The sequence below is a fragment of the Callorhinus ursinus genome, unplaced genomic scaffold (assembly GCF_003265705.2).
Source record: "Callorhinus ursinus isolate GAN/ISIS: 27379988/994484 unplaced genomic scaffold, GSC_fseal_2.0 scaffold15, whole genome shotgun sequence".
In the NCBI taxonomy this organism is placed as follows: Eukaryota; Metazoa; Chordata; class Mammalia; order Carnivora; family Otariidae; genus Callorhinus; species Callorhinus ursinus.
The window spans coordinates 45327765-45342749 of NW_027397077.1; the positions used below are offsets into that span (position 1 = coordinate 45327765).

The window sequence follows — 14985 nt, forward strand, 5'->3', positions numbered from 1 at the left end:
GGGGGTGGGGGTGGGAGAGGGAGAAGCAGGCTTCCTGCGGAGCAGGGAGCCCGATGCGGGGCTCGATCCCAGGACCCTGGGATCACGACCCGAGCTGAAGGCAGACCTTTAACGACTGAGCCACCCAGGCGCCCCTAAAAATCTTTTGACATGTGTCGCCAAGTGGTTTTTCAAAAGATTTAGCCAATTTATTATGGCACCAGCAGTCAGAAACTGCTAGTTTCCTCGTATCCTTATCAATATTGGCGTTAAATACTATCAAATATGATTATGGATGAAGTTGAACATTTAAAAATCTATGGATTCTTAATTCTGAGAATTAATAAAATGTCCTTTTTCATGGACTTTTGGGGAAGGGTGTTTTCCTGATCCTTCTGTCCTTTTAGATCCCATTTCTAAGGTTCCATGTGTGTATTCATAGAAGGGCATTTATATTACTTAGTGACTAGAAAGATTTAGTACTAATTTAAGTGGGGAAATTGGCAAAGTGGAGGAATTTCCAAAGGTAACTCCTTTAATTCGCTGAGGGCTCCCTGGGATGCAGTATTGACTGTGGAGGAGTGTGCAGCCAGAGCTAAAAAGTTGAAGACCTGAAGACCTAGTAGTGCCACTTAGATTTATTTATGACCTTGAATATGTTAAAACTACTGGGCCTCGGTGTTTTTAATTTGCAAAACAAGATGAGTAGTCTTACCTCATTGTGTTGTTTTGAGGATTAAATGAACATGCATTTGTTTAGCCCTCATAAAGAGTGACTGACACATATTTTAGCTCCATACATGTTAGCTGAACAAGTTATCATCTGGGAACTTTTCTGGGTAAGTCTTCTCCGTGTTAGAAAAAATCCAGTAGTGCTATGAATCATCCTCAGTTTTGAGGTCATTTGCTAGCTCATTGGGTAGACGTTATGTCTTTATGAGATCATATATATACCTTGTCAGAATTTTTCTTTATTATAGTTTAAGATTTTTTCTTTCAAAACTGCAAAAATTATTCAAAAGGCAATTTAAAAAGCTCGTTGTAGAAATCTTGAAAACAAAAACTACAAGGAGAAAGTAGAAACAACCTAAGAATTCTGTTTCCTGTCTGTGTTGGGATTCTGCCATATTTCATTTCAGGTTCTTTTTGTTCTTTTCCTCCTGTAGTCTGTAAGATAAGTGGCATGTAGAAGTTTTTGTTTTTAAAATACAAACGATACTTATGTTGGAACCTAAAACAATTTTGTGTAGCCTCTTTTTCCATTTAGTAATACATCATGAATATTTATTTCCATATGCCATTAAAAAGTCCTGGTAATAAGCGTCATTTTAGAATACAGAGTGCATTTGATACACCATAATTGAGCCATTCTCTTGCTGATGTATGGATTGTCTCCATTGTATTTGAAACTAATGTTGATTCATCTGTCACCCAGACTTGGAACTACTTGTTTCCTTTCTCTCCAGGATACTTTTAAAGTACATTATGAGAACAACAGCCCTTTCTTGACCATCACCAGCATGACCCGAGTGATCGAGGTCTCTCACTGGGGTAACATTGCTGTGGAAGAAAATGTGGACTTGAAGCACACAGGGGCTGTGCTGAAGGGACCCTTTTCACGCTATGATTACCAGAGACAGCCAGATAGTGGAATAGCCTCCATCCGCTCATTTAAGGTATGGGATGTGCAAAGGGGAGAAAGTATCGTTTTATCACATTTGCCCTTTAGCTTTTTGAAAGTATCTAAATATGGACCGTTGTTTGGGATCGATTGGTGTTCAAGTAGTTGAGTTCACAGGGTTAGAACCAACAGAAAGAATCTTAAAAAAAAATGCCCCCATTTGTATAAGTAGGCCATTTTTTTCTTTTGAAAAGAGATTTTATTTTTAAGTAATCTCTACACCCACCATGGGGCTCGAACTCCCAGTGCTGAGGTCAAGAGTCACGTGCTACACCGAATGAGTCAGCCAGGTGCCCCAAAGTGGCCATGTTTTTTTTTTTTTTTTTTTAATTTTATTTATTTATTAGAGAGAGAGAGACACAGCGAAAGAGGGAACACAAGCAGGGGGAGTGGCAGAGGGAGAAGCAGGCTTCCCGCGGAACAGGGAGCCCGATGTGGGGCTCCATCCCAGGACCCTGGGATCATGACCTAAGCCAAAGGCAGACACTTAACGACTGAGCCACCCAGGCACCCCAGTAGGCCATGTTTTTTAAAGAAAATTTGAATAATAGGAAAAACCAGACCACCCCCCAGAATTAATATTGCTCATATTTTCATATTTCCTTTCTTTTATAATGCTCTTTTTAAAAGATACTTGATCATCTTGTACATGAAGTTTTATATATTTTTAGTCTTATAAATGAAATCTTATATTTTCATGTACAGTCGGAAACTGAAAACATGTTCAGTTGAAAACCCCCTTGGAAAACAGAGTTTGGGACACCGGCCCCCTGCACAGTTGAAAATCTGCATATAACTTTTGACTCCCTGACAATTTAACTACTAATATCCTCCTGTTTTCTGGAAGCCATACTATTAACATAAACAGTCCATTATCACATATTTGGTATGTTGTATGTATCATGTACTGTATTCTTGTAACAAAATAAGTTAGAGAAAAAATGTTAAGAAAATCATGAGAAAATAAATTTACAGTATTTACTGTATTTACTGAAAAAGATCCACATATAAGTGGGCCTGCACATTGAAACCCGTGTTGTCCAAGGGTCATCTGTACTTCATATTATAGAAGGGCTTGTTATGTGAATGAAGTGTTAGAATTGTTTCTTCCTGATTATGAAAATACTCTTACAGATTTGAAAGCTATAGTAAAGAATAAGAGGTGGAAAAACCCCTCCATAACCCTACCACCTAGCGATTTGATGTAATTTCTCCCCAATTTTAGTTTCTCTCCCTGTAGAGTAATTTAGAGATTATGTTTATCTTTATCTTTGTATTAATCCTTCAGTATTCATAAAGGTATTTATGATTGTCTTCATTATTTATTGTTTAGGAGAATTGGCTTTTGACCTACCATGATTGAGAAATAGATGCAATATCCAAAAATTTTGAAGCCTGGGGTGTGGGGGGGCTAGTTAGACTTCTTTTTGGGTTGTTCCCAGTTTGGGGACTGTTTTACTTAGATAGTGCTATGGGGAGGCTCTTGGCGCAGACAGTCTTTTCTGTCTTTAGGATCATCTCCTGTGAGTAAGTGTCTGGGGGCTTTAGAAGGTGTGTCCCCTCTCTTGCAGACCATCCTCCCTGCCGCTGCCCAGGACGTTTACTACCGGGACGAGATTGGCAATGTTTCCACCAGCCACCTCCTTATTTTGGATGACTCTGTAGAGATGGAAATTCGGCCTCGCTTCCCTCTGTTTGGCGGGTGGAAGACCCATTACATCGTTGGCTACAACCTCCCAAGCTATGAGTACCTCTATAATTTGGGTCAGTCTTTAGTAATTAGGGAGTAGAAAGGGGAGAGACTATCATTTTCTTACGTTTCCTGCATTTTTGTTCTAGTGGTGGTTTTTTTGTGTGTGTGTTTTTTTTGTTTTTTTAGCAGTTGCCAGTCATTTTTGATAGGAAGAGTATTGTCATTTTTTGGAAGTCTGGGATATTAGGAACAATTTTTTAATGGGTGGGGACAAGTTACTATTGTAATAACATGCATTTGGTAGTCAGTTCGAACAGTCTGGTAAAAATCCTCTTCTTACCCCCAGTTCCATCATAAGATGGAACTGCTTCAATTCTTTTAATTTGAGGTTTTTAAAAAATAAAGAGAGGGGCGCCTGGGTGGCTCAGATGATTGAGCGTCTGCCTTCGGCTCAGGTCATAATCCCAGGGTTCTGGGATCGAGTCCCGCATCGGGCTCCCTGCTCCTTGGGAGCCTGCTTCTCCCTCTGCTTCTCTCTCTCTCTCTCCCCCTCTGTCTCTCATGAATAAATAAATAAAATCTTTAAAAAAAAATAAAGAGAAAAACTCAAAGAATAATAAACACATTTACACAGGCACCCAGAACTAATTATTATAATCATTTTGCCATATTTTCTTTGTCTTTTTTTTTTAAACCTTTTAGATAGAAAATTAAATAGAGAAAACCACACAAATGTACAGCTCAGTAAATGACTTTAAGAACACCTCAGAACCACCACTCAGGCCCAGAAATTGAACTGAGCCAGCCAGCCAGAAAGCTCTCCATGTACCTCTTCCTTCCCCACAATAGTGGTTACCATCCTTTTAGTAACCACTTTCTTGACTTTGTTCAGTTTTATCACCCAAGTGTGTGTCTCTAGAATCTCTACTTTAGTTTTGCCCTTTTCAAAAAATTTGATGTCTTATGAGTCTATTAATCCATAGTTCCTTTCTCCATCTGTTTGTTTGGTTTTTTTTTATAGTTTATCTGCTGAAGAACGTGAGCCACTTGCAGTGTAACCTACAGTCTGGATTTTGCTGACTCCTTACTTAAAGTGCAATTCAGTATTCCTGTGTTTTCTGTGTTTCTTGCATATTGAAAGCTGTTACCTTCCTTGATGTCTTATGAAAGACATTCTTGGCCTAACTTGTATATTTTCTTTTCTTTTTTTTTTTAAGATTTTATTTATTTGACAGAGCACAAGCAGGGGGAGCGGCAGGCAGAAGGAGAAGCAGGCTCCCCGCTAAGTAGGGAGCCTGACATGGGGCTCGATCCCAGGACCCTGGGATCATGACCTGAGCTGAAGGCAGATGCTTAACCAACTGAGCCACCCAGGCGCCCCCAGCTTCTATATTTTCTGTCTCAGACCTGGAATCAGCCATTTCTCCTCAAAGCCCTAGTTTCTTCTTGTAGAAAAATGTGTTTTAAGACCACAGTCTGAGAACTAGGAATGCATATTGTTCTTAGTTTGGTCAGAGTCTAGGCCTTTTCAGTTAACAGAGCTAGGTGTGTATTATGTCTATGTGTAAAAAAATTATGAGTTTATATAGTTACTTAATAGTGTGAACTGTAATGATTTTGCTCCTATGTTATATCTGTATCTAATTCCATATCGAGAGTCCTCTTTCTGAAGGACAGAGAAGGTGACAGAATTAGAGCATTCCACAATTAATTGTTTTATCCCACACCTAATACACAGCAGTCTCAGAATAAAAAATGGTCATACTACCACTGCCAATATGATTACTGAAAAGAGTTTATTTTTGGCATATCCCCTCCCCATTCTACCCCATTTTGGTGTGCTGTGTGTATACTGTATATCTATTGTCAGAACAAATAGCCATTACACAGCGTGCTCCCCCCCTTTTTTAAAGATCTTATTTATTTATTTTGAGAGAGAGCGCGAGCATGAACGGGGGGCAGAGGGAAAGGGAGAAGCAGACTACCTGAGGAGCAGGGAGCCCGATGCGGAACTCCATCCTAGGACCCTGGGATCATGACCTGAGCCAAAGGCAGACGCTTAACCGACTGAGCCACCCAGGTGCCCCTTTTCACTCTAGATTTACCTCTATAGTAGCTGTAGTTAATGCTTACCCTGTCAGTGTTTACATTGACAGCTCTAGTCATTTTGATGATCTGAAGCTCATTCTCTAGTAGATTCCTTAGGGTGGGCTTATGGGAATGAGTTCTCACATATTGATAGTTGATAACAGGTTGTGCCTTTTGTGCATATAAGCCATTTTGAGGAATATAACATCACTGGCTCATATGTCTTTCCTTGAATATCTTAAATACGTTACTTTTTTTGGTATAAAATGTCACTGTCAAGGTCTGGTGATGATCTAATTTTTCCCCTTTATAAGTTTTTTTATATAAATATTGAAAGGGATTCTTTCTTTAAAATCTAATACTTTTCTGGAACACGTTTGGCACTGTTTGCCATGTTCCTATTCTTGAGTCTGCATTATGTTTTTTCAACTTACAGTTTTGAAACCTTTTTGTAAGTTTTCTCCTTTTATTTCTATGTTGAGTCTTTGCCTGTTTTCAATATTTGGCAGTTTCTCGAATCTTTCCTTCATTGAAAACTTTACTTTTTACTTTTTATTATGAGACATTACCTGTTGTGTTTATTCATTTCTATTCCTTTTAGCTTATCCTTCGTTTCTAAAACAATTATTTTCTTTCTAAAATTTATTTCCTGAATTTTTCCCTGCATTTTGTCACTTCTCTGAATTTTTATAATTCTGGTTTATATTCTTTCATGACTTGTGTCATTTTTATAGTACCTTTAGTACTATAAGAGACACAGTGAGAGAGGGAACACAAGCAGAGGGAGTGGGAAAGGGAGAAGCAGGCTTCCTGTGGAGCAGGGAGCCTGTTGCGGGGCTCGCTCCCAGGGCCCCAGGATCATGACCTGAGCCAAAGGCAGATGCTTAACGACTGAGCCACCCAGGCGCCCTGGGAGAGAGAGAATCTTAAGGAGGCTCCATGCTGAGCATGGAACCTGATGTAGGGCTCAATCTCACAATCCTGAGATCATGACTTGAGCTGAAACCAAGAGTAGTATGCTTAACCAACTGAGCCACCCAGGTGCCCTGCAGGAGGAGTTTTAATCAGTTTTGTGGCATGAATTTCTGGCATGTTTTCATTTTCTCTTGGGATGTTCGCTTTTTTGGTAGCTTTTAAAAATATAACTTACCCTGAGAGTGAGGGGCACCCTTTTTCTGTTGCTCAGTTTTCTTTAATTAAAAAAAAACTTTAAGTAGGCTCCACACTCAATGTGGGGCTCAAATTCACAACCGTGAGGTCAACAGTTGCATGCTCTACCAACTGAGCCAGCCAGGCACCCCTCTGTTGTTCATTTTTTTTTTTAAGATTTTATTTATTTGTTAGAGAGAGTGAACACGAGAGGGGAGGGTCAGAGGGAGAAGCAGGGAGCCTGATGCAGGACTCGATCCTGGAGCTCTGGGATCATGACCTGAGCCTAAGGCAGTCCCTCAGCCAACCGAGCCAGCCAGGCCCCCTGTTCATTTTTTTTTTTTAAAGATTTTATTTATTTATTTGAGAGAGAGAGAATGAGAGAAAGAGAGCATGAAAGGGAAGAGGGTCAGAGGGAGAAGCAGACTCCCTGTCGAGCAGGGAGCCCGATGTGGGACTCGATCCCGGGATTCCAGGATCATGACCTGAGCCGAAGGCAGTCGCTTAACCAACTGAGCCACCCAGGTGCACCACCCCCGTTCATTTTTAATGTGAGTTTTTAGGAGGAGGTATCGTAACTGCCAGTTCTCTATTGATTTAGTATCATATTTTGATTTTCTTCTGGCAGTTTTTCCTCCACTTAGGGTGCTGTCCTGGGAGGAGAGCTCTGGTGGCTTTTCCAAGTTCTCAGGGACTAGACTGCTCTAGACTCACAGGTCTGTGGGCGTGTTTTGCTCGCCCACCATGTGGGGTCAGGGGAGGACTCCTCGGAGCTCCAGCTGCTTTCTACAGTTGGCTTGCCTCCTTCTCTAGTCAGCGTGGTGGCCTGTTTGGGGCTCTTCTCAGGTCTGTCACTTGCCCTGTTGCCTCCCTCTACTTTCTCCTTTACAGACACTAGTAATGTGCGCGTTGTGTGTTGTTGGTGTTTTGTAACTTCCCCGTTTGTATTTTGGGGTTCGTGGAGATCCTTGTTTTACCTAGTTTTGTTGTAAAAAATGCTCCATGCGTTTTTGGTTTTGCTATCTAGTTGCTCTGTCTTTATGTAAAAATTGGGGAAGACCCATAGTATGCTGCCGGTATCACCTCTGTCTCCCAGAATCTCCTAGTCCGTTAACTTTAGGTAGCATCTCTTTCCTCCTCTGTGTAAGATGAGAGTGTTTGTACCCTGTGCTTCCCCCTAGCTCCTGTGTCATTTTCTCACATCCCTGCACGTGTTTGTCTTTCTTCAGGTGACCAGTATGCACTGAAGATGAGGTTCGTGGACCATGTGTTTGATGAGCAAGTGATAGATTCTCTGACAGTGAAGATCATCTTGCCCGAAGGGGCCAAGTGAGTGTGACTATTCCTTTCCTCTGCTTCCCATTTCTCTGGTAGTGTCCTTGTACCTCAAGGGGAAGCTATGTTCTGGGGGTGCTGAGTAGGTACTCAGCACATAGCTTTGACTGAGAGGTCTGTAGGGACTTTCTGACTGGAGTTTAAACAGAAAAGTTAGACTCAAATGAGGGCACAAGGTTTATTTATGATAAATACATTCCCCAGACAGAATGCCTCTGCATGACAGGTGCAGCATCCAAATGGGATGGGATGATCTCCAACAGGACAGAATGCGGAGTCAAGACAGCCAGGTAGCCCTTGTGCTGTGTTAATACAAAAAAGAAAAGCAATGGAACAATGGCTTTCTTTTATCCTGGGCTGGTTAGACCAGGGTTCAGAAAGGGGCGTCCTGATGGTGTATTAGGGTTCCATGCTTACAAACAGTAGTGCTGTCTTTGGCCAATTTAAGCAGAAAGGAGTGCATTTGGAAGGGTAAGTCACTTATACATTGGCAGCATAAGTTGCAGAGCCAGAGCATCTCTGGGAGTCCATTTGGTGGAAACTGACAGTTGTTCACAGGGGACCTGCCCTTGGCAGGAGGGATAAACACCTATGTGTGTCTCTGTCACTTCGCTCTAGGTTCATCTCAAAGGGGAGCGTCTGTTTGCCCTCTCTTGGGTCACGTGCCCACTCTGGTCACCAGAAGGATCGGCACCTTGATTGTTCCTCCTATGGGGGATAGGGAGTTCTAGCAAAACTAGAGCGTGAGAACCTGGAGGAGGGAGAGTGGATCCAGGCAGACAAAAACGGGACATGTCCCACTGTACCTTATAAAAGTTCTGTGTCATGTGAGGAGAAAGAACTTCTGGAGTAACTTCTCAGGGGCCTCTTCAAGTCCCCGAGAGGCTCTTGTTGGGTGAAGTGCACAGGAGGGCTGTGTGGGCTGTGTGACTCCAGGGGTTGGCCAGTACTGGTGAGCACTAGCAAGAACAAGGGAGCACTAGCAGGGAGACGGTCATTACCTCAGTGGGAGAGTGGTCTAATACTCGGGGTATTCTGGCAGCAGGTCAGCTGTCTCGGGAGGTCTGGTGGTCCCTGGTGGCAGGAGGGGAGCAGAGTGGAGCAGGAACTTAGTGACCCTGAAAGGCCCCCTGAGCCTTAGAATTCTCCAGCCCTAAATAAACCTTGTTGGTCAGTGCAGTTTGTCTTAGGCTGTATTTCATTCCTACCTGTGCCCAGGAACATCCAAGTTGACAGTCCCTATGAAATCAGTCGGGCCCCAGATGAGCTGCACTACACTTACCTAGACACATTTGGCCGCCCTGTGATTGTTGCCTATAAGAAAAATCTGGTGGAACAGCACATTCAGGACATCGTGGTGAGTGCTCCACTGGTCTGCCTTCTGTGTCTTCCTCCCAGAGTATGGGGTCCTGGCAGCCATGGACTTGCCTGTCTTTATCTTTCCCTTCTTGGGCTGCAGGGGTTTGAGCACAGTCACCTCTGGGGGTGGGTGGGGCAGCCTGGATGATCGTGGGCCTGCTGAGGCCCCTCTGTTGCCCCCGGGTGTCTGAGTCCATGCAGGCCTGTGGAAGCCCATGTTCCTTGTTCTCTCCCCTAGGTCCACTACACGTTCAATAAGGTGCTCATGCTGCAGGAGCCACTGCTGGTGGTGGCTGCTTTCTACATCTTGTTCTTCACTGTCATCATCTACGTCAGGCTGGACTTTTCCATCACAAAGGTACCCCTTGGCTTTTTTCCTACATTTGTTAGTTGTTTTGTGTCCTTGATAATGTGTTTTGTTAGCTTTACTGAGCACGGGGGTCCTCTCAACAAGCCCGAGGCAGAACCCTGTTGCCCAGAAGCCTCTCCCCTGCCTGTGGCCTCTGCTAATCCTTACTGTAAAGAGAGAGATCCTGTTCTTGTTGCTGTGGTGTTATGTGAGGCAGGTTGCCGCTGGTGGGCGAGTGCTGTGGAAACAGGGCAGCCGGCAGTGTATGCTTCATGGTGGGGCTGTCCTGAGGAGGGTGACCACAGAGTAGGGAAGGGCATTAAGCTGGAAGGAACAGTTTGTGCAGTGGCAGGGAGGGCTTTGGTGGAACCCATAGGGAGCAGTAGGGTACATGCAGCAAAGACGTTGATCCAGCTGGTTCCATAGACAGGCTGCCCAGTGAGGCAGCTGCTCGCAAGCCTTGTCATACAGAAGGGCTGAGTGTAGGTTTTATTATGAAATAGTTCCACTTTTTAAGCTATAAATGCTGCTTTCCTTTTTTAATTTATTTTTTAAATTTTATTTTAAGTAGGCTCCACACCCAGTGTGGGCCGTGAACTCAAACCTCTGAGATTAGGAGTCACTCAGTCACTCCACTGACTGAGCCAGCCAGGTGCCCCTGCTTTTGTCTTTTTAAAACTTTCCTTTAAAATAATTCCACATTTACGGAAACTTTGCAAGAATAGTAAAAATAACGATTGTATACTCTTCACCTAGACTAGCACTTGACATTTGGCTTCTCTCTTGACACATAATTATTTTTCCTGGGCCATATGAGAGTAAGTTGTAGACATTTATATTCTTTACCCCCTTGGGTATTAAAGCATGCATGTAGCCTAGGGACAAGAGTATTCTCTTAACATAACCACAGTAGAATGATCAAATTCAGGAAATGTTATGTAGCTGTAATGCTGTTAACCAGCATGCAAGCTGTGTTCAGATTTGGCAGACTGTCCCGGTGACTGTAACCTTTTTAGCAATTGTTTTTCTTCCTCCAGAATCCAGCTGAGGGTCATGCATCCCATTTAGTTGTCACGCTTCCTTTGTCTCCTTTATTCTGGAACAGCTCGTCAGCCTTTCTTTGTCTTTAATGACCTTGACATATCTGACGTGTAGAGACCGGTTTTGTAGAATATCCCTTAACTTAGATGTATCATATGTTTCTCTCTGATTAAATTGAGATTATGCATTTTTGGCAAGAGTGCTATAAAGTGGTGCCATATTTGTAGCACATCCCCTCAGGGGTACCTGATGTTAGCTGGTCCCAGTGCTGGGAATGTTATTAACCGTCCTTACTTGGCTAAGTTGATGTCTGCCTAATTTCTTCATGTTAAAGTTACCGTTTTTCTCTTTGCAATTAATGTATGATCTGTTTGAGGCTATATAAATACTCATATACGTTCACCTATTAGTCCTAGCATTTAGTATTGATTCTTGTCTGAATCTGCTGTTAGTGTGGTGGTTGGAAAATTGTGATTCCTTACTGGAAGGAATTGTGCTGGAAGGAGAAGCTTCTCTTCCTGGTTGACTGGTTGGCTGGGTGTTACTGTTGGGACTCCTGGCTTCCTTCCTTACTCTGTGGGCTACTGTTCACTGGTATTACTTATTTTGATGCTCAGATTATCCCACATTGGTCCATTTTTGTCATGTCTCCTCATTTTTTCGAGCACTTCCTTATTGTCAGGCCCAGCAGCATGTGTCAGGCATATTCTCTACTTTCTCCAGGCAGCCCTGGTTCCTTTCAATGTGGAAATGGTACCTAGAGAGCATGATCTGGGAACTAGGTGTGATCATTGCTTTTTGGGTGTCGCTGTGTCTGGGCCTTTCAGCAGACAGAGCTGGGGAGAGATGTATGGGATTTACGGTAGCAGTTAACACGGATGTCTCACTCCAGTCTGACGTCACAGGGTTCTTGCTGTCCTCTCTCATCCACCAGTTTTCCTTCTCTCCTGGATCCCAGCGTCAGTGTGTTTATTCATTTGTTGAATTCTGTAAACACACAAAATAGTTTCAGAATTGCTGCACTCGTGCCCCCGGAAACACCAGACATATCAGGTAGAGTCCCAAGATTTGTTAGCAGTTCTTTTTGTCTCTAGACTGAGAATATCTTGTCAGAGTACTGAGTTCCAAGGTAATTGGCTGAGTTTTCCGGTGTTAACTCATTTGAAATACAATGAGGGTCATTTTTTTTTTTTTTTGAATTTTGTTGTAGTTTCTCCCTCTGGCACTGTAAGTATTTAACTTTGATTATGAATTTGTAAAACCCTGCCTTGTAGATAACCAATTTCATCAGTCTCTGGATATCCTTCCTGATTTATTTTGCAGAAATAAGCAGATACTTTAATTCTTATTTCCTCTTCTTTCTTGCACAAAAGGTAGCACAAGTATATATGTTTTGTCCTTTTTTTAAACTAAACAGGTTGTGAGACTTACCCAAAACAGTTCATAGAGCTTTCCCTCATTATTATTTTTTTTTTGTATAGCTGCAGAGTACTTCACTGAATGAACGGGTCATTTCTTGTATATACATTTCCTGATCTTAAAGCTTTGATAATTTACTGAGGAAAAAAAAAAATTATGAGCCAAATCAACCATTTGCAGACCAGATTTGGCCTTTGAGCTGCCAAGTTAGAGCTTGTCTGAAGTAGACATGTGATGAGCGAGAATTCTGGAAAGTATGTAGAGCCTCATCTAAAGGGTCATGAATGGCAGGATAAGGAGCTTGGGCTTTATCCTTTAGGCCCTGGGAAACTCTTGAAGGTTTTAAGGAGAGAGACATAATAAATGTCCTGGAAGCCTCCCCTGACCTACACGGAGGTTTCTCTTCCTTTAGCACCTCACCTATCCCTTTCATGGTGTATTCTAGCATTTAATCTCGTTTCTCCCATCCTCTCTCTGCCCTGCCGGGCTTTGAAGTGAATGTCGTCTTCATCTTCATGTCCCCAGTCCTGCACTTTGCTGAACTGGTCCAGATTTGGTGTCAGCAAAGGTTTGATTCTCTGACTTTCCAGGAAGATGGCTTTTCTTGTTTGCACAGCCAGTGGTGGGTACTCTTTGGGAGGCTCAGGCCTGGATGTTGTCACTTATGATGTTCCCCCCCCAGGATCCAGCTGCGGAGGCCAGGATGAAGGTGGCTTGCATCACGGAGCAGGTCTTGACCCTGGTCAACAAGAGAATAGGTCTTTACCGTCACTTTGACGAGACCGTCAATAGGTACAAGCAGTCGCGGGATGTGTCCACTCTCAACAGTGGCAGGAAGAGCCTGGAGACAGAGCACAAGGCCTTGACCAGTGAGATTGCATTGCTACAGTCCAGGCTGAAGACAGAGGGCTCTGACCTGTGCGACAAAGTAAGTGTCTGCCGTCCCGGAGTCCCGCAGCTCTTGCTCACTGTTGGTTTGTCCTGTGGAGCTAGCCCCTACAGTGGAACGAGAAGTTTGGGGGTCTTGGTTACGGGCTGGGTTCGGAAAGCTCTGCTAGCTAGCCTCCACGTCACTGTCCACATGGGCGCTGTTGAGAACGACAGCTGCCTCTCCCGGAGGCCACCCTGGGCAAGGCTCCAGGCTGCTTGTGTGTGCTGAGAAGAACCTAGACTTAGAATCAGGCATTTGATTCAGACTTTGTCAACCTGGGCAAGTTACCTAACTTCTGTGCCTCCGTTTCTTCATGTCTCAATACTTACCTCACCATGTTGTGAGTGTGAAATGAGTTAGTGCATGTAAAGTCCTGAGAGCCCTGCCCTGGGACCTGCTTTGTGAGTGAGTCCTTGTCACCTATAAAGGAAGAGGAGACCCCTTTCTCCCCAGAGGTGCCCTTCAGAGGCCCTGATGATCCCCCTCTCCACACGCCACTTGCAGCACTCCCTCTCCTAACCCTGTGTTCTTCATAGCACCTACCTCTTTCTGCAGCTCTTCTCTTTATGTGCTCGAGTATTACCTGGTAGCTTTTTGAAGGCCAGATGCCTCATCTGTCTTGACTGTGGTTTTCCAGAGCCTGGACTTGTGCTTAGCACTGTGGCTCACTCAGTAATTGTTGAATGTTGAATGATTATGATTGTGAAGTCCTCAGCCTCACACCCAGCTGGTGATAACAGGGGAGTCATTCAGTCTCTCTGCCATACCCCCGCCATTAGTTTTGCCCAACTGAGTCCCTGGACCTAATTTGGCCAGCCAAAGGGAAGACGATAAACGTACCTCGAGGACCTGCTGTGTGCCTGGCACTGTGCTGGAGGATTGCCCCTATGTTCCCACTTGATCCTCACAATCCTCCCGTACAGCTGAGGCCTGAGGTCAGAGCTTAAAGGTACAGAAAGTGGAGCTGGCATTGGAAGCCAGGCCCTCTGCCCTGGGAGCCCCAGGGTCTGTAGGCATGGGAGGTGGTGGGCCCTGCTGAGTGTGGGTGGGAGGACCACTCTCAAGCTCTGCCCTGCTCTTGCCTCGGCCAGGTGAGCGAGATGCAGAAGCTGGATGCGCAGGTCAAGGAGCTGGTGCTGAAGTCCGCGGTGGAAGCCGAGCGGCTGGTGGCCGGCAAGCTCAAGAAAGACACGTACATTGAGAATGAGAAGCTCATCTCTGGAAAGCGGCAGGAGTTGGTCACCAAGATCGACCACATCCTAGATGCTCTGTAGCCCCTGACCATTACCATCGGGGTGGGCCCGAGGTGCTGCACTTTCAGATGGCAGGTTGGGGGCAAAGGGGGGAAGGCAACCATCAAGGCCACTGAATGTTGGCATCTGTATTTTTACAAAAGGCCTTCAAGGAAGTGAAGCCAGGCCCTACCATAGGCAACACAAGAAGGTTAGTTTTTGTCTTTAAAAGTTTCCTTAAAAAAAAAAAAAAATCCCATTAAAAACAAAATATCTTTGTGTTTTGAACAAAGAAATTTTCAGTAGATGATTGGTTTTGTTTTGTTCCGAAGCCTAGGATATCCTTTCAGCCCATAAGCCCCTTGTTTTTTGCCTTTCTAATTCCCGATGTTTGGGTATTTTGCGAGTGTATGTTTGTTTTTTTTAAACGTGTGTGGCCAAATGAAAATAAAGCAAGGACTGTGAACATTTGTTCTGGTGACAATCACGTCTCATAACATACTAACTTTGAGGATAGTAGTGCTTTTTATTCATTAAATAGTGGATTTGCTTCTTAGAGCAAGTTTGCATGGCAGGCATTGCCTCTGTTTTACATGTTAGAACACTGAGGCCACAGAGGTAAAAGTGGGCTACGTAAGGTTGCCGAACAGAGTAGTGGAGCGAGGGCTTTGTTCTTACACTTTTACCTGTTCTGCATCACATGCTCTACTAGGCTTTAAGGACACAATG

At 43.8% G+C, this 14985-nt stretch overlaps 1 protein-coding gene across 1 annotated transcript in view; it reads left to right on the plus strand.

Moving 5' to 3' along the window:
* The window catches only part of RPN1 (ribophorin I), a 27987-nt gene extending 13260 nt beyond the window's left edge, over positions 1 to 14727 (plus strand). Inside the window, exons 4-10 of the mRNA XM_025885731.2 lie at positions 1446 to 1655; positions 3232 to 3424; positions 7820 to 7919; positions 9144 to 9282; positions 9523 to 9642; positions 12776 to 13021; positions 14116 to 14727. Of these exons, the coding sequence (XP_025741516.1) occupies positions 1446 to 1655; positions 3232 to 3424; positions 7820 to 7919; positions 9144 to 9282; positions 9523 to 9642; positions 12776 to 13021; positions 14116 to 14298 (1191 nt within the window). The 3' untranslated portion in view covers positions 14299 to 14727. The remainder of the gene's footprint in view (positions 1 to 1445; positions 1656 to 3231; positions 3425 to 7819; positions 7920 to 9143; positions 9283 to 9522; positions 9643 to 12775; positions 13022 to 14115) is intronic.
* The last annotated feature ends 258 nt before the right edge of the window (positions 14728 to 14985 follow it).